We start from the raw sequence: 17,816 nt of genomic DNA on the forward strand, positions 1-17,816 counted from the left end.
TTCGAAACCACCAGCAGCTCCGTGGGAGCAAGACTGGGCTTTCTACTCTGGCAATCCTACCCTGTGGTCACTATGAGCGGACATCCACGCAATAGCCGTGACTTGTGGAGTGAGTTAACGTCACTCATGCCATGACACTTGGCATGGTCTACCTTTCTGGTTCATCAAATCCTGACTGAGAGTGAACGGAGCCAGTGGCTGTAACGTGCATTTCTCCGCACTGACCGCTGAGAGGGAGCATCTCTTCACACACCCGTCAGCCATCCCCGCTTCCTCTGCGGAGAACTGCCTCTTCTTGGTCTGCAGCAGTGTCCTGTGTAACCTAGTGCGTTCACCCGTCTGGAGCCCTTGTCCAGGTCAGATACTGCAAGTCCCTTTTGCGGCCTTCATTCTAAAAGACATCTATCATTTGCATGTCATCAGAGTGATTCTTCTTTTACCTGAGGGCTCTGTGTTTCCTGGATCTTGTTCAATAAACAAGATTCGCCTTATTTTCCGGTGGCCCTGGGAAGGCCACGTCCTCCGTGCCCTGTATTGCTATCCTATCAGCGAGGACCTGTCGGGAGTGAGGGAGAACCTTGACCTTTTCCTGAGGTGACCTATGGGGCTGATTCCAGGCAGTTGTCTGGGGACCTGCTGGCTGCCTGTCTCCCAGGCTGCGGCTTCCGGGTGGAACGGTTTTGTTTTCCTGTAGGCGTGAACTTCCCAGAGAACATACTAGACATGGGAACCACAGACAACACCGCGGCTGGAAATAAATGGTAACACAGCACCTTCTCATCCTTCGCAGGGAAGCTGCGAGGAAAGGCGGCCCACAAAGCCGAGAGTTCACGTTTCGTGGGTCTCACGTTTCTCTGGTGTCATGTCTCCAGGGGACAGAGTTCGTTTTCCTTCACCGGACAGCTCGAAAGGCTTCGCAAAGTGGCGCCTCTCATGGTTGCAGGCCGAAAGGTCGGAGGTCTCCGATGTTACACCAGGAGAACATGCAACGGATGTGTGAGCCTTCCCAGGCCACACGCCTCTTTGAGGGACAGCTCGCCCTGGCCCAGAGCACAGGAGTTACCGTGCTTTCGGAAGCAGCTTCAATAGGCGCGGGAACAGATTTGCAAGCATATGGGAGAGAGAGAGACAGAGAGACAGACAGAAAGAGAGAGAGAGAGAGAGAGAGAGAGAGAGAGAGAGAGAGAGAGAGAGAGAGAGAGAGAGAGAAAGTTTTAAAGCAAGCACTACATCCCAGGTGTGTATCGCCATAAGATAATCTTACAGCCACTACATGCAGAGGGATTTATTCTCCCCGCTTTACAGAGGGGAAGGCTGCGGGTCAGAGAGACTACGTGGCTTCTTCAGACTGGAGCAGCCAGAATTGCCATGGCCTCCACTGGGCCTTGAACAGCAGACGCGGGGCTGTCTGGTGTGGAGTGTTTCCCACTCCTCAGGGTCTTGGCCCCTGGGTGGGGCACACGGTGAAAGCACTTGGCTGCTCCCTGAAAGGCTGGGTGTATGAGACCATCCAGAAGCACCTGGGGACAAGTCTGTCAGGGTGCTCTTAAACACGGGGCCACTGGAAGACTGGTGAGGCACAGCTCTCCTCCGTCCTGATCTCAGGAGATTTGCAAGGCGCCACGGCCTGTTTGCCAGCCGTGGGCACCAGGTTAGAAGTGAATCACTGCTGGCAGCACTGTCCTGGCCCCCATCCCCCTCAGTTTGGGAGGCTCTCTCAGCCCACTGAGGATCCAGGGTGGTGGATCCAGTTCCCAAAGCTCTCCGTCAGAGGAAAAGGACCCGAAGGCCCTCACCCAATCCGAGGGACACCTAGCCCAAGGGACAGACGGCGGGAGGGAGTGCCCAGGCTCCAGTGGACACGCTGAGCCCCCGACCCCGTCCCCAGTGAGGGTGGGGAGCAGGATTTCCCCCGGGTGGGGCTTCTCCTTGCTCTGTCCAGGCTCTGTAGGGCTAGGACATTTTTCTAAGCCCCTAGGGGCCACTTCCAAGTGACGTTGCCTGTGACCCAGTGGCTGGACAGGGGTGTCTGAGGGTTGGCAGTGACTGGGGGCATGTACAGTTCTGGGCACATGTCATGGTGGCCCTTGAGTGTCGCTTGCCAGCTTAGGCTCAGGCTCCTGGGCCATGACTGGTTTCAGAGGCCCCTGCCCCCTGAGACGGGGCAAAGCCCATCTACCTGCAAGCTCCCTTCACAGGAAACCCGGTGTCCCAGCTGACAAGGAGCTGACACGGTGGGGCTCTCTGTCAGCTGCGAATGAGGCACTGGGCGAACTCCAGCATTGTGGCTTCTTAGAAAATGCTTCCCACGGCACAGACTGTCCAAGCTGGAAGCAACCTTCGAAACGCCCAGGCAGAGCCTGCTTTACATGCACATGGGGGGTGGGGGGGATCAGAGAGGGCAGGCGTGTCGGCACAGCTCGCAGCACCCACCCTGAGCCGGGCATCAGACGGCAGTCCCCGGGGTGAAGGAGACCACTGCTGGGTCTGGGCTGCAGAGGACCTGGGCTGATCCCCAAGGAGAATTGCTGGGGCTCTTGTTCACACACCTTCAGCCTGAGCCCCTTGGGCTCGTGTCAGGTACAGAAATCCACTTTCTCCCTAGAAGACAACAGAGAAATAATGGCTTCCTGTGTCGACTCCTTGGGAGTTGTAGAACTTAAGAAATGTTCTGCTTCTAAGCTCGCAGAGCCCACGGGGACCCAGGCAAATCCCGAGCCTCTTGTTTCCCGGGGAGCGACACTACGGGGCTGGAATAACCATGGGAGGAAGATACTTGAGACGGAGGCCAAGTTTCAGTTTTGATGGTGATTTCTGGGTGACCTTGGTCCGGCCCTGCTCCTCTGGGCCTACTGCATCTCTGAAGATTTGGGAGGAAAGGACTCTGGCTTCTCTCCAAGTGCCTTCCCAGCTTTAGCTCCTGCCTGGGTCCCATGCCAGCCTTCCCTCTGGGCCTGTGAAGCCCGAGGAGGCCCATGGTGGCCCAGGACTCCCAGCAGGGTTCCTCTTCCGAGACTCAGCTCTCCCAAGTGACTTGTCCACATGTCTCCGTGAGTAACAGCTGACGGATAAAGGACCCTTGAGGTGATGGGTCCAGAGCTGACCGTGGGCATTGGGGCTAAGACAGACAATGCCCACGTCGCTCTGGGAGGACATGACTGTGAGAGGGGGTGATGTTAATTCTGCTGGTGACTGAAATAAGTCCAGTGCGAAGCGAGGCTTTGGGGTGTTTGAAACCAGATGGTATTTCCCTGCCTTGATCAGCCTCAGCGCGTTGGTTCCCATGGCAACCCAAAAGTTCCACCTACTGCAACTTCTCCCTTCTCCGGAGCTGCTTCCTCTTGCACCATCCTGCCGGGCACCCTGGAGAATAAAGCCGCTCACTAGAACGTGCGCGAGCAGAACCTTACAGCTGGCCCTGCGCTCCGCAGCTCTGCCCTCATTCAGTCCTCGCCAGCGAGCGGTTGGGACCCCATTTTACAGATGGGGAAGCCAAGGCCTGAGATGAGAGGCTGGCAAAGCTCTCTCCAGCCTGGCAAGGGCATTGCCAGCATCCCAGGTTGCGTGGCTCGGGCTCTCCCGTGGGGTCCACGATGTGGGGATGGACACGGAGAGAAGACTCCAAGTGCAGAGCATCGGTTTGTGACAGTCCCTTGATGGCCAAGTGCACCCACAAGTGCTCACTGCCATCGAGTCGATGCCAGCTCCTAGTGACCCTCCAGGACAGGAAAGAACTGCCCCTGTGAGTTTCCCAGACTGCAACGCCTCACGGGAGCAGACAGCCTCATCTCCAAGTATGAGGTCTCACACATACCAACCCAGGAGTGGATTCTGTAGGCTAGTGACCTAAGTTCACTGGGCCTTGCTTTCCTCGTCTATAAAATGGGCGGAGGGGGGTGGGTGAGAGGGTCGAGTGCACAGAAACCCAGCAAGTGCTGGCTGCACTCGAAGGAAGGTGCTCTGAGTCTGTGCTACCAGAAGGGTGCACGTGCCTCCTCGGAGCGGGCCACGGAGCCAGTCAGAGCCCTCTCCCACCCCCCGCTCCATGTGAGGGGGAACAGCACCAGTGTGCTCGCACGGGCGCCAGGCGAGGTTAGGCGATGCAGGGTGGTGTCGTGAAGACTCACAGTGCAGATGCTCAGGACTCCCAGGCATCTATGGCAACGCAGAGCAGGCTCCGTCATCCTGACTGGAGGGGGGCTTGCATGCCTTAGAGTGTCCAAGGGGCATTGAAGTCTCTATGGCTGCAAAAGTACCTGCAGCTGTCATGCCCCAGGATGGGGGCAGGCTGCTGCGCTCCGGGCTACAAGCTCAGTGGAAGGCTGGAGAACCCCGGAGAGGGACAGGGGCAGCAAGAGCCCGCTTGGAGGGCCATGTCAGTCCCACACACCCTGCTGAGAGCCATCCCTGATCCCGAGGCACCCGGCCGAGGGCTGGGCCCATTGGTGTCTTACATCTTGCACACCTAAAGTACACTCATTCACAATGGTGTGTGCCACCCCTTAAAAATGAAACTACACTGTGGGGGAGGGTGGGCTGGAAAGGGGGAACTGATTACAAGGATCTACCTATAACCTCCTCCCTGGGGGACAGACAACAGAAAAGTGGGTGAATGGAGACGTCGGACAGGGCAAGATATGACAAAATAATAATTTGTAAATTATCAAGGGTTCATGAAGGAGGGGAAAAAAATGAGGAGCTGATGCCAGGGGCCTGGGTGGAGAGCAGATGTTTTGAGAATGATGAGGGCAATGAATGTACAAAAATGCTTTACACAATTGATGTAGGTATGGATTATGGATAAGAGTTGTATGAGCCCCTAATAAAACGATAAAAAACTACACTTAATTAATAAAAAGTCGTCGCTGTGACTCAGGAATGCTCAGTGAACCCCATGTCAACGCGGGGAGGTGGGCCCAGGTGGAGAAGTCTGCAGCGGGTAGTTTTTTGGGGCCCAGTTCTTTCTTTGCTATGTATTCTGGCTTAATGATTGTAGTTTGTAAATTGAATTATGTGTGCTAATTGTTATCCAATAAACAAATATTTCCTGTCCACTCTTGCGATCAATTTGGCCCAGTGTGCCCCTGGCCCTTGTCCCAGGTCCATAACCCAGCTCTCCTGACAGCTACCAACTCCAGGTTCCCTAGTGGGGCTTTTTAGGGGGTGCTGCCTCCAGGGGAGGACCATGTTCTCCCTATTATAGGGGTGATGAGGAGTTCCCAAGGAGTCATGCTCTCAAAGGAGTGATTAAAACCTGGTGGTGGGGCAGGGAGGGAAGAAAAAAATTTAAAAATAAATAAATAAATAAATAAAACCTGGTGACAGCTGATGGGGTCTCTGTGCGGTGCCAGGCTCTGCTGCTCATCCAAAGTTTGGGGTCTGAGTCCACCCAGAGGGACCTCAGAGGAAAGGCCTGGCAGTCTTCCTTGGAAATCTCCCCATGTGAAGACCCCAGCTCTGTCTTGAGACACACAGAGCAGTTGTGAGTCAGAGTTGGCTTGAAAGTAGCCGTATCTCTGGCTGGCAGCCCTGGTGCTTCGTGGGTACATGCTGGGCTGCTAACTGCAAGGCCAGCAGTTCAAAGCCACCAGCAGCTCCTTGGGAGAAATACAGGGCTTTGTAACCCTGTAAAGAATTCCAAGTCTCAGGAACTCAGAGGGGCAGTGCTACTGGGTCCTACCGGGTCGCTAGGAGCCAGCATCGACTTGCTGCCAGTGAACGTGGTTTCTGTTTGGGTTCCACCAGCCACGTGATGAGCATTTGTCGTGTGCTGGCCACTGCCCTAGGCTTGCCTCACCCAAGCCTCACAAAGCCCCACTAGAACACTGGCTGTGCGCCGGTGGGGATGGGGCTCTACACCCCACGCTCAGATGGCACCCACCAGCATCTGCTGTGTGAGCAGCCGACCCTGCTTCCTGTGGGGAGGAAACGGGGTCACTTGCCTGGGAACTGCCTTCTCACCTTGAGGCTTACCTGTGGCTCCAGGTGCCTGTGGGAATTCCCTCAGAATGCTTGGTCCGGCTCTTGGCCACTGTCCCTCCTGAGTATTAAGTAAAGGCAGTTTGACCCGGGCCCTTCACTGTGCAGCCCACCCGCAGAGGATGCAGGGTCCCAGGGGCATACCTTCCCATCCAGAGCCCCCTCCCCAGGCCCGCCCACATTGCTTGCCCTCTTTTGAGGGCCCTTCCTACTGAGGTTCCGGAAGCTGACTCTCAGATGGAGAGGAGAGGGCTGCTTAGGGAGTGGGCCTGGGGTCCCCTCCTGGAGAGAGGCAGGACCCTGCAGAGGGGGAGGCTGGCTGTGATGCTGCCCCGCAGAGGTGCACAGGAAAGGGGGGGGGCTGGGAGCAGAGAAGGGAGAGTCCCGAGGCTGAGGGCTCCTCTGAGGGAGCGGGTGTCCATGCCAACGCGTGAGCGCATCTCCAAACACTCATTTGCAGCCTCAAAGGGAGTGTTTTTGATTGTGCTGAAAGTGGAGACGATTACGACGCCGCTGAAAGAGCTGATGGGAATCAGAGACCAGGCAAGAGGGCGTGGAACTTGGGAGGCTCAAGGCACCCCCACTTTGAGAAGCACGTAGAGTCCTCCAGGGCCAGGGCTGGGGCCAGGACCAGGGCCGCCCCACCTCATCCCTGCCTCACCCTGGAAGCATGCTCTGTGCTCGGCTCTGGGGACGCAGGCTTGAGACTCTGGGTCTACGGAGACACTCCTTTCTATGGGGAACACAGATGAAGGAGGGCCGAGGTCAATGACAGATTGTCACACCGCAGGGCTGTGAGCAAGGCTGACTGAGTGCAGAGCAAGAAAGCTTTTCAGTCAGTGCCCAAGGAGTGACCCTCGGATGACCATTGGATTTCACACACCCGTACACGGAAAACCGCCGTCATCCCCCCAAAGCAGGGGCCCTGCCCCAGAGCCAAGGCCGTCCTGTGGCGCAGACACACAGCCAGGCAGGCCTCCCTGCTGGTCCTCCCGTCTGCACACCTCCACAGGGGGCTGGGGTTTGGGCTCCAGGATCTTGGCCCAGTCCCCACCCAAAGCCTAAATCCCCTTCTCCGGCTGCCCTGGCCCAGGTGGCCCAGCCTGTCCTGGACTGCTCATTCCTGGGGCATCCTTGCTCATGGAGAGCTGCCACTGGCCACACAGGTTTCCTCTCCGGCCCTCAGGTGCCCCAGGCCTTAGCCTCACCAGCCTCCACCTCCATCTGCCTTCCAAAGGTCCCCTGAAGCTCAGCATGCTGATCCAAAGGCACCAACTTGGCAATAGGGGCTTTAAGCGCTCTTCCAAGAAGCTAAGGGGCTCTCCGAGCTGCCGGACAGTATTGCGGAAAGCCTCCTCCCCAGGGGATCAAAGAAATGGCGTGATGAACAAGCTGCTCGGACAACAAGGTTTTGTTTGTTGGTTTTGTTGTCTTCCTGCTTCCATTGACCGCTTCTCTGCCTGCCTGCTCGAGAGGCAGCAAGGCATGGCAGAGACCGGGGCCTCCAAACCCCCTGTTGATCTCAACCTTGGTGAAGTCAGTGTCTGTGGGCTGCAGCTCCCTCACTGGTGCTAAGTGAAGGTCAAGGTGGACTTCAGAGCATCGTCAACTGCAGATGGGGTGACTTAGACCCGCCTCGACCACCACCTGCACCCGCTGCCTGCAGCTACCCCGGGAAGAAGTCTGAGCAGGGGTTCACGCTTTTGAAGATCAAAATCAAAGAGAGAAAACAAACGCAACACCGCTGACGATGTGCAGTGGGACACACACACACACACACACACACACACACACACACTCACACCTTCCCAGGGATGTAGTCCCTGCGTGGAAGGAAAAGGATGGTGACTGAGGGGTGGAATAAAATGGTATCCTGTCACCTGTCTCAATATCATGGCCTGGCTGTACTGAGGACCCTCAGGTGAAGCCACGCCCCACCCCGCCGCTGGGGAGTGGAGCAAAAGATGGGCAGCCCCCCTATTCCCCAAAGAGAAGGGTCATTCTCTGTGTCTGGCTCCTGGGAAGTTTGGGCAGGAATGGTGGCTGGGAGGGATCCTTAGCTCGTGGGAAAGTTCTGTACCTCCTCAGAGGATAAGGTGTTGGGGAAGTTTGGGTGGAGAGATGTAGCCCCACTTCAGGAAGCCCAGCAGGGACCCCAAGCTGAGGACACACTGGGCTTTATGCTCTGAGATTCTCTCTGCGGTTCTCTCAAAGCCTGGGGACTGGCTTCCCAGATGAAGGAGTCACTCACTGGGCGGAGCCAATAGTGAATGTGCTCGGCTGCCTACTGGAAGGCTGGCAGTTCAAATCCACCAAGAGGCACCCCCATAGTCTTGGGGTCATCTCCTTCCTAAACAAAGCCACCGAAAACCCGATGGGGCCCAAGTCACGGCGACACTCGCTGCATGGCCGTGCGTTGGAAGCAGGCTCTCAGCTGAGGAGCTGTAACTCAGCAGGACCTGGATCTGATCCTAAGCTGTGCGTGGAAGGCCAGTGGCCTCTAAGAAACCCCAAGGGGAGGGGACTCACTGCACAGCCCCACACAGGAAGGAGAGGTGAGTTTTGTTATCAAAACATCAGGTCTCCTCAAAGGTGAACAGAAGCAGTTGGTCACTGAGACACGGTCACCTGTCTTGAATGGGCACAGGGAAGGCAGGCACAATGGTGCTTCCGAGCCCTGCTCTGCTGGCTTTGTTGCCATTTGGGGTTGCCGTCTCTCGGGAAGACGCTCATTTGGAAGCACAGGCTGGTCTCCAGGTCCACAGCTTCCTCATTCCTGGTTGTCCTGGACAGCAATTGAGGGTTTTCTTGGCCCCTGGATCTGCTCCTGTGAATGTCTTCCCATCCCTCCTGCTTTTTTCTGCCTATCTTGCTGGGAACCCCAGAGAAACAGCCAGAGTTAGGTCTATGCAGCAGAGGGTGAGGGTCCATGCCCCAGGCCTCATTTACTCCAGAGTCCGATGCTAGCACAAAGGGTTAATGGTGCTGCTGCTACCTCTGGCTACACTGGGGACCTGTGGGAGAGGCCTCAGCCAGCCAGCCCTGGCTGCGCCGGCGACCGGTGGGAGAGAAGACACGAGAAGGCCTTTCAAACATGTGGCCACGGTCTGCACAGCCCCACAGGGCGGGAAGATGCTTCTCGCCTTCTCCTGATCTCCCTTGGCTTGGGACTCATTACCCGCTAGTGACCAAAAGGGAAAAAGACCAAAGAGGTGGAAAGAGCTTGTTTTCAGAGACACGAATGGGGAGAACCAGCACCGACCTGCCACCACCTGCACCGGCTGGTTCGTCAGACTGGGGGTGGGGTGGGGGCACGGGGTGGCGAGCTGTTGGGGGCTACACCACAGATGTTTCAAATACCAACTGTGTCACCCAGGGGAACCACGCTTCAGTGGGGTTTCTGGACTCAGACAGACCAGGAAGAAATGCGATCCACTTCCAAAAACTAAGTCATGAAAGCTGTGCCTCTCAACAGGAGATTGCTCACTCCAGTGTCACCAGGGGAGCCCTGGACCTGGAAGGGACTCAAAAGGCACCCGAACACGGCAGCAGGGAAGCAGCTGGGCAAGGATGGGGTGACTGTGACGTGTGCAGTCGGGGTAAGTCAGAGCCAGCAGCAACCGCCCCCCACCTACTCCCAGATGATACCAGGATCAGTCCAACCGAGCAAGAACCTCACGCGGCAGCAGCCGCTGCAAAACACGGAGCTATTGCTTCTCAGCAGACCCTTCACATCTGGGTGGGAGGCTCCTGAAGGTGGGCTTCCCAGCCCACTCTTCCCGGGATAATTCTGCACTCCTCGGTCCACACTGTGCGACACCGGTGCCTCAAACTGCTCCTCCTAAATGTCCTTGAGTTCTGGGAACAAAACAAGTCTGAAGGGGGGGGGGGGCTGGAGAGTGGATGGGGTACAGTTTCCCCATGAAATTCTCAGAGGCTGGCCCGCTCCACTGCTAGAATGAGCAGGTGAATTATCGCGATGAGGCAGGAAACAAAAAGCCCTTGCTGCAGTTTTCCTGGCCCTATCCTGGCGGATGGTTTTCTATTTTCTTAAAGGTTCTTCCTAATAAGCCCTGTCACTGTCCTGTGGGGACAATCTAGCAGGACTTCCCCTAAGGCAGCGCTTCTCAACCTGGGGGTGGAGACCCCTTAGGCATCGAACAACCCTTTCACAGGGGCCGTCTAAGACCATTGGAAAACACATAAATATTTCACAATCTATATTTACGTATTGTTTTGTGATTTATCACTATGCTTTATGTTCAATCTGTAACAATGAAAATACACCCTGTATATCAGATATGTACATTACGATCCATACAGTGGCAAAATTACAGTTATGAAGTAGCCACAAAAATAATTTTATGGTTGTCTATGTAGATAAAGAATGGTCGGGGGAACTGATTACAGAAATCTACATATAGCTTCTGTAGAGGGCGGGGGGAGACGTCAGACAGTGTAACATATGGCAAAATAATAATAGATGAATGATGAAGGGTTCATGAGGGAGGGGAGAGTGGGAGGGAGGGGGAAAATGAGCAACAGATATTAAGGGCTCAAGTAGAAAGCAAATGTTTTGAGAATGATGATGGCAACAAATGTACATATGTTCTTGACACAATGGATGGATGTATGGATTGTGATAAGAGTTGTATGAGCCCCCAATAAAATGATTTTTTAATTAAATTAAATTTAAAAAAAAGAATGGTCGGAAACTGATTATGATTGCAATTGTACAATTCTACTTGATGTGACTGAAATACGGAATGGTATTTGTATTAAATCCCAATTAATTAAAAAAATAAAAAGTCCTACAATTGATTATGGTGATGATTCTACAATTATTCTTGATGTGACTGAACTATTGAATTGTATGATATGTAAATTATATATCAATACGACTGTCAAATAGATGTTAAAAGAACCAAATTAAATAAAACATGACACAGCTGAGCTCCGTGGAAGTCAGTTTGGTTGGCCTCTTGCTTTCCTTTCTGAAGGCACCCGAAGGAGACGACAGCAAGTGCACTGCTTAGAGAGCTTGTCTGCAGCCACCCACTGATGTCAGAGACATGTCTAAGCACATCTTGTCTGGGATAAAGGTGTGCGTGCATGAGTGCCCTCTGCCTTCCCCTGGACGTGATCTATAGAGGGCTGCCGACTGTCACTGCACATGCAATTTCCCTGCTGGGTGCCCTTTGAACTCCATTCCCGCCTGCCCTGCATCCAGACTCCCCTCAACAACCCAGCTCCAGCACGCCATCTCCTGCGGTGCCTGTCCCGGTCCAACCTCAGTCAGGTGCACGGGGCACCAGGATGTTTTATTGAGGTGCTGGTCTCCTCAGACACACGGTGGGTACCTGGAGGGCAAAGACGGGACTCCTTATCTCTGGATCCAAAGTACAGGGCGGTTGCTCAGGAGACATTCGGTGAGTGACATCGTTCTCTTTGCAGAACCAGCTGGTGCTGATGTGAGGAGCCTGGCAGGTGCCAGGGGCCCTGGCACACGCCTGGGGGGAACCAGTGCCCCCCTTCAGAGCCGACCCCCAGGATGGAGACCTCCCTAGATGTCCTCCTGTCACGCCAGTGACAGCTACTGGCGAGAGGAGACAACTGCCAAGGACCCTGATCCCCAGGAAGTGAGCCCCAGGGCCTCGAGCTCCCGAAGTCTCTGGGTGTTGCTGGAAGAGGCAAGGCTTCGGGGCCCACGTCACCTGCTTCACCCATGTCTCCGTCTCCTCAGTGTGCAGGGTGAGGAGGGAGAGATGGATAGACAGAACAATTACTGTCAGCCTCTAGGTGGGGGGTGGTGCAGACGAGGTGACCATGAAGTGAAGCAGTCAGCACACAGTGGGCACTGGGGCATGTGTGTCAGTAAAGACAGCAGGGACTGGAGACGTGACAGGATGCCTGCAGTCCTGTCTGACATGAGACTGTGTCTCAGAGTGTTGGCCAGAGTGGGGGGCATGGGGAGGACGGGTGCCCCTAGACAGCAGGCAGAGGGTGGGCGCTGTGCGACTCTGGGCAGAGCGGTGGTAAGTGCCAGGAAAAGGCAGTGGAGGGGAAGGGGCGCTCGCAGACCGGACAGGAACCTCCCACGGAGACCAGTCCTCAGCCTGGCCGGCTCACCGTCAGTAAGGGCAGGGTGCATGAAAAGATGCCACTGAGTCAATCATGACCCACAGGTGGAGTTGTGGGCTGCAAACCACAAGGTCAGAAGTTCAAAACCACCAGCCAACAGGGGTCGCCCGATTCATCACAGTAGCAAAATGAGAGTGATGAAGTAGCAACGGAAACAATTTTATGGCTGGGGTCACCACAATGTGAGGAACTGTCTGAAAGGGTCTCGGCATGAGGAAGGGTGAGAACCACTGCACTATAAAGGCTTTGGTACTTCCTGGAGGTCAAGCACTTCATCCACACTGGTCCCAGGTTCAATTAGGGCCCCAGAGCTGTGGAGTCACAGAGCTGAGTTTGAACTCTGACCCTGGGTTGTGTTGCCTCTGGTGCCAGAGTCACCGGCTTACAGCACCTCAAGGTGAAGGGCTGGCCCTGGCTCATCTCTGCCCCCAGCAGACAGACCCCAAGACAGACCCCAAAGGCAGCAGTTGCTGGCAGGAAGTACCTGGATTTTAAAAGCTTGAGTCCCTCTAATATAAAAGCGCAGGAAAAAACCAAAGGGGCCAACTCTCTTGTTCGGGACACAGTATCCCCAGAGGGAGCAGTGACAAGTCACCGGGACAACTGCAGGAGCTCCACGCCCAGCTGCTGGCCAATGTGCCCCGTGCACTTATGTCACCTCCTCAGCAGTGAAGGGCCACGTGTTGCCGTGATGCCGGGCAGCTTTCAGTACCAGACGATGGCAGATTAGGAAGAAAGGGCTGGCAACCTACTGCCCCAAACTCAGCCATGGAGAACCTCCAGAGCACGGTTCCACTCCCACACACAGGGATAGCTCGTGTGGGCGGATGACAACGGGCATAACTGGTGCTGCCTCCACGGGCCCCTTCCCCCTCTGCCACGCAGAAGCAAAGAACCTGAGGCCTGAGGCCCCCTGCCAGCATGAAACCACTGCCCACCTAGGGCCGCTGTGTGGGAGATGGCATGTACCGCAAACCTACCCGCTGGTGCAGCAGGAAAGGTGTCTGGGATTGAACTGCGTGCCCTAGATACGCGGGGTAGCCGTCATCCTGCCCTGTGGTTATCACCCCCCTGGGGAGTGGGCTTCGAGATCTGAATTAGCACCTTTAATGGATCCCTTTTCAGACAGGGGTGAGCAGATTAAACAAGCACAGTGAAATAAGGGAAGACAGAAGCCAGGCCACAGGAAGGGCCTCAGGGCCTCAAGGGACAGACAGACGCTGAGAACAAGGACCTTCCCCCAGAGCTGACAGAGCTCTCCGAGAGCCCGCACCCTGACTCCAAACTCCTAAATGCAGTGACAGAGTGCCTGGACCACAACCACAAGGTCTGTGGTTCAAACCCACCAGCCGCTCCGGGGAAGAGATGAAGCTGTCTGCTAGAGGGGAGGTTTCCAGCCTGGAGATCTACTCCAAGGCGGTGGGTTTTAACGGAAGGCAAAGCACTGCCCATTTGCTCGGGCCACCACTGGTGGGACAGCTGTCACAGCAGCACCAGAGAACCTAGACCTGCAGGCGGCTGCTGGGGTGGCAGAGACTCAGCAGAGAGCTGGGGGGGGGGGGGCAGCTGAGAAGTGAGTCGTCCGTCTGGGAGGCTCGCTCCGTCCCCTGGGGAGGAGGGAGGATCAGGCGCAGGGTTGGTTTCCAGGTGCCCTGGTGTTGCTGGCGCTGCTCTCGAAGGAAGAGTGGAAGTTGTGAATGGTTTCCTGTAAGATCAGCCTCTCCCGACCCTGCAGAAGGAATGGGAAACAGACACACAACGAGTCGTTACATCAGTTGGCACGGTGCTGTTCATGCTCAGCTCATGCAAGAAAAGCCTATCGGTGTCTTGGGGGGAAAATAATCACCTAATTGAAAGAGTGCCGTGTTTAATAAAGAGGCACCGAGTCAGACTTTCCCAGTCTGCCAGCGCTGGAGAGGGCCTGGGAAAGCCAGCCTTCCTATCCCGGGAAGAAGCTGGGAGGCAGAGCCCAAAGAACAGGAATAACCTGCCCACCCTCTGATTTCCAGGGAGCTCGGTGGAAGTGGCATTTCTTCCTGCTCCCTTTTGTCCAAAAGGGGTCAGTCTCTCTTTCAGAGTGATCCATTCTCCCACCCTAGTCCTGCAACACGGCCGGGCACACACATTTTGAGGAGGACCAGAGGAGGGTGTGGATGTTTCGCTAAGGCCAGAGGACTCTGTAGCTGAAGGCCTAGCTGGGAGGTGGGAGCCCAAGGAAGTTAAAAACAGTCACCTTGGCAGATCAGAGCCAAATGTATCACCACCAGGCCACCAGGCTGCTTTGGCCTCTCAAGGCAGATGAGAAGAGCAGACCGCCTCATCCCAATGCCTGGTTCTCTGCCCAGAGTACAACTCCCCTGGGGCAGGCACCCGCATGCCTTGTCCTGCGGCCTACAGAGGGCCCAGTGTCCATAGCATGGGTTACATATATATAAACCAACAGATAAATGTAGTCCTAAGTGGGAAGCAAATTAAAAACTAGTGCTCCTTGGTCCCAGCATGGTTCTCCGCAGAAAGTGACAAGTCGGAAGAAAACAAATGCACGGAGTCAGTTCAGGGGTCCACCTTTCTCTTCGTTCACCTCCAGCTCCCTGTGGCACGGGGTGGCCCCACTCCAGGCTCCTCAGCAGGGGCCTCTGTGCTAAGGGACTTCCTAGGCACCGGGGACAAGCCTTGCAAGTAACTTTCCCTAAGTGAGGTCAGAAGGGGGAAAGCAGAACAGAATCGAAGCCTGGCTGTGCCGGGGCTGAGGAAGCTGGAAGAACCCTGAAATTATTGCCACAGACCACCTTCCGCCTTCAACCGTGAACCGAAAAGACTTCCCGAAGCCTTGTTAACAGCAAACAAGCCCAGAAGGTCTTCCTTGAGCAATGCATTCTTTTAAGGTCCATTTGAATGGATCAAAAGGTCAGGGAGGAACCCTGGGGGGGTGAGCAGTGGGTTCATGGTCCAAGTGGATGGACAGCTCTGAAGAACAGGATCTCCATCATTGCATTGTTGAGCTGTTGTATGGTCCTGTTGGGCATATTCTCACCGACAACAGCACAAATTAATTACATACAATTAGAAAACAGCGAGGAAATGTTGTCAGGACTCCGCCAACTCAAATCTGAAGGCCGCAGGGTAGAAGCACAGGGTACCTGAATCCTGGACCTCTGAATCTCAGCCCTGGCAGAAGCCTCAGTCAGTGGCTGCCCCCACTCTGCAGAGCTTGTGGAATGGGGGGACAGGACTCCCCGGGACTGCTGTGGGGCTCGGTCTCCGATAATGAATGGGGCAGCCATGCTCAAACTGCGGAGGGCTGGGAGCCAGATCCCAGGATGACAAGTGTTTTCATCATTAGACACCACCTCGGCCTCACTGCCTGAGAAAGGAGGTCAGGGCGAGGCAGGGTGCCAGCACTCCTCACTGCCCCTCACCTTAGTGGGGTGGGGTGGAGCGCAGGTGATTGAAACCGCAATCGCTGCAGCATCTGCAACTGATTGGAGACGATAATGATAAGCAGCCTTTCAAAGCCCTGCCTTCAGAGGACCTGCTGATAATCCTCAGGGGGACGGGACAATGGCCATTAAACATAGAGCATTTCCTCCATGCTCAGCTTACGAAGAATTGAAAGGGAAAGCAATGGAAACAAGATGCCCCTTTAGTCTGTCACAGTAAGAAAGGTTCGAATACCAAGGTGACACTCAGTGCTGGCAGGGTGATGTGGGAGCCGGGAGCCCGTGCCCGGGGCTGGTGAGGATGCCGCCGGCTCTTTCGGTAAAGGAAGCCAGGCAGATGTACCAGACACCCTGGCTCAGACCCCAGGACCTAGCCGTAGTAGCTCAGACCTCTTCTCTAAGGAGATAATTAGGTAGCGTTCACCACCACCCCAATCCCCCCCAATTCCTCCCCTTTCCCCCCACCCCCCGGTTGAACACAGCAGTCCGACAGGCATCAGATGCCTGCGGATCTACACTGCTGGCAGGTCGGCTGGAGGTATTTTCGGTACATCCAAGCAAACGCCGTCTACGAAACGAGCGCTTGATGAGACGGGTAACGGCACACACGCTGTAAGTGATGGAAGCAGGAGGCAAACTTAAAAAGATCCAACTTTGTCAATGTGCACAGTGAGAGACGTGGGACACCAAACACTACAAAAAATGTGCCCGAAGGCGAGAACAGCCGTGGCCTCGGGAGCAATTAAGGTTGCCCCAATATGATTGCTTGATAAACAGGACGTGTTCCGCAAGGTGGACTCACTCACTGACGCCCAGTACACAACAGGGGAAGGGGTGTGACTCACAGGCCCTGGGGCCACAGCCCCTACCTAATCTTTTGAGAGCTGGACTGCAGATTCCGGTAATATTCAAAAGTTGTTCGTTGTTTGTTTGTTTCTTTTTTCCAGGCTAACAGACTCAAGATGTTTGACTGGGGGGAAAACCATTTTATATCAGAGCCCCCTCCCATTCTCTCAACCCCAGAACTATTACGGGTTGTTTCCATAATAAAGCAAGCCACATGGATTTTTCGGGTCCCCGGGACATAGGAACGCGATGTTTATGCTATCCCACAGTCTATTACATGCACTTCAGCATTACACAAAGTCTAAGGCAGCGGTTCTCAACCTTCCTATGCCGCAGCCCTTTAATATAGCTCCTCATGTTGTGGTGACTTCCCCAACCGTAAAATTATTTTCATTGCTACTTCATAACTGCAATTTTGCTACTGTTATGAATTGGGCGATCCCTGTAAAAGGGTCATTCAACCCCCCCCAAGGGGTCACAACCCACAGGTTGAGAACCGCTGGTCTGAAGTGTCTTAAGAATGAACAAAGTGTGCCTCAGTGACTTGACATGAGGACATGCACGCAAGACGGTGATGCTACATTTGCTAGATACCAGGCTGCCACGAACACCTTCGTTAAAAAACAAAACCACCAGTAGCACAAGTTAAAAAGCACAATAAAAGGTGTTCGTGTACACACACACACACACACACACACACACATCTCCCTGCTAGCAGAGGGAAGGCTCCAGAGTATCAGCCATAGCCATCTCTCAGGAACTGGACTAGGCCTGACTGGCACCCAGCTCTTGGGTTCAGCTTCCAACCCTCCCATGGACCCAATGCCCCGACATCTGGGTCTTTTATGTCCTTACTTGACTGGCACTCGGCTCCACCCAGCCCCGTGCTCCCGGGCTACATATCTATCTGGCCTCTGGAGTACAGGATGAGAGAGGGTCCTGCCCCTCGTGGGCCAGGAGACCCCACCACAGCTCACTCATCCTCTTGCTTGTTCTCCACTGGGTCACCTTGGGCCACCCTGGAGGCCTCGTCCACCCTCTGCCGCGGGGCCCCTGCACATGTCCCGTCTGCCGGGCCGCCTGCCTTCTGTGCTTTCATCCAGGGGCTTCCTGACTCCTGAGATCTCAGCCCTCCTGCCCCTCCGGCCCCACATTCCAAGCTGTGGGTGGTGCCTGCATAGGCACCGTGGCACCCAGGGCACCAACTCCAGGTTCCCTCCTCGATCTGCCTCCTCTTCCCAGCTGTGTGGCTTTGGGCAAGTTCCTGAACCTCTCTGCACCTCGGTTTCCCCCAACCATAAACTGGAAGCGGCCTCGGCAGGCTTTGTGAGGAGAAATGGACGACTCCCTGTGCCGTGTTCACAGCCCGTGGCCAGGGCAGGGACCACATGGGGCATGGCCAGGACCCTG

At 55.2% G+C, this 17,816-nt stretch overlaps 1 protein-coding gene across 1 annotated transcript in view; it reads right to left on the minus strand.

Annotated features, from left to right (window-relative positions):
• Positions 1 to 13,204: 13,204 nt before the first annotated feature.
• ANKS6 (ankyrin repeat and sterile alpha motif domain containing 6) overlaps positions 13,205 to 17,816 on the minus strand; it is a 43,234-nt gene continuing 38,622 nt past the window's right edge. Inside the window, exon 15 of the mRNA XM_075560210.1 lies at positions 13,205 to 13,849. Coding sequence (XP_075416325.1) covers positions 13,745 to 13,849 — 105 coding nt within the window. The 3' untranslated portion in view covers positions 13,205 to 13,744. The remainder of the gene's footprint in view (positions 13,850 to 17,816) is intronic.

Source organism: Tenrec ecaudatus, chromosome 10 (genome assembly GCF_050624435.1).
Source record: "Tenrec ecaudatus isolate mTenEca1 chromosome 10, mTenEca1.hap1, whole genome shotgun sequence".
Taxonomy (NCBI): domain Eukaryota; kingdom Metazoa; phylum Chordata; class Mammalia; order Afrosoricida; family Tenrecidae; genus Tenrec; species Tenrec ecaudatus.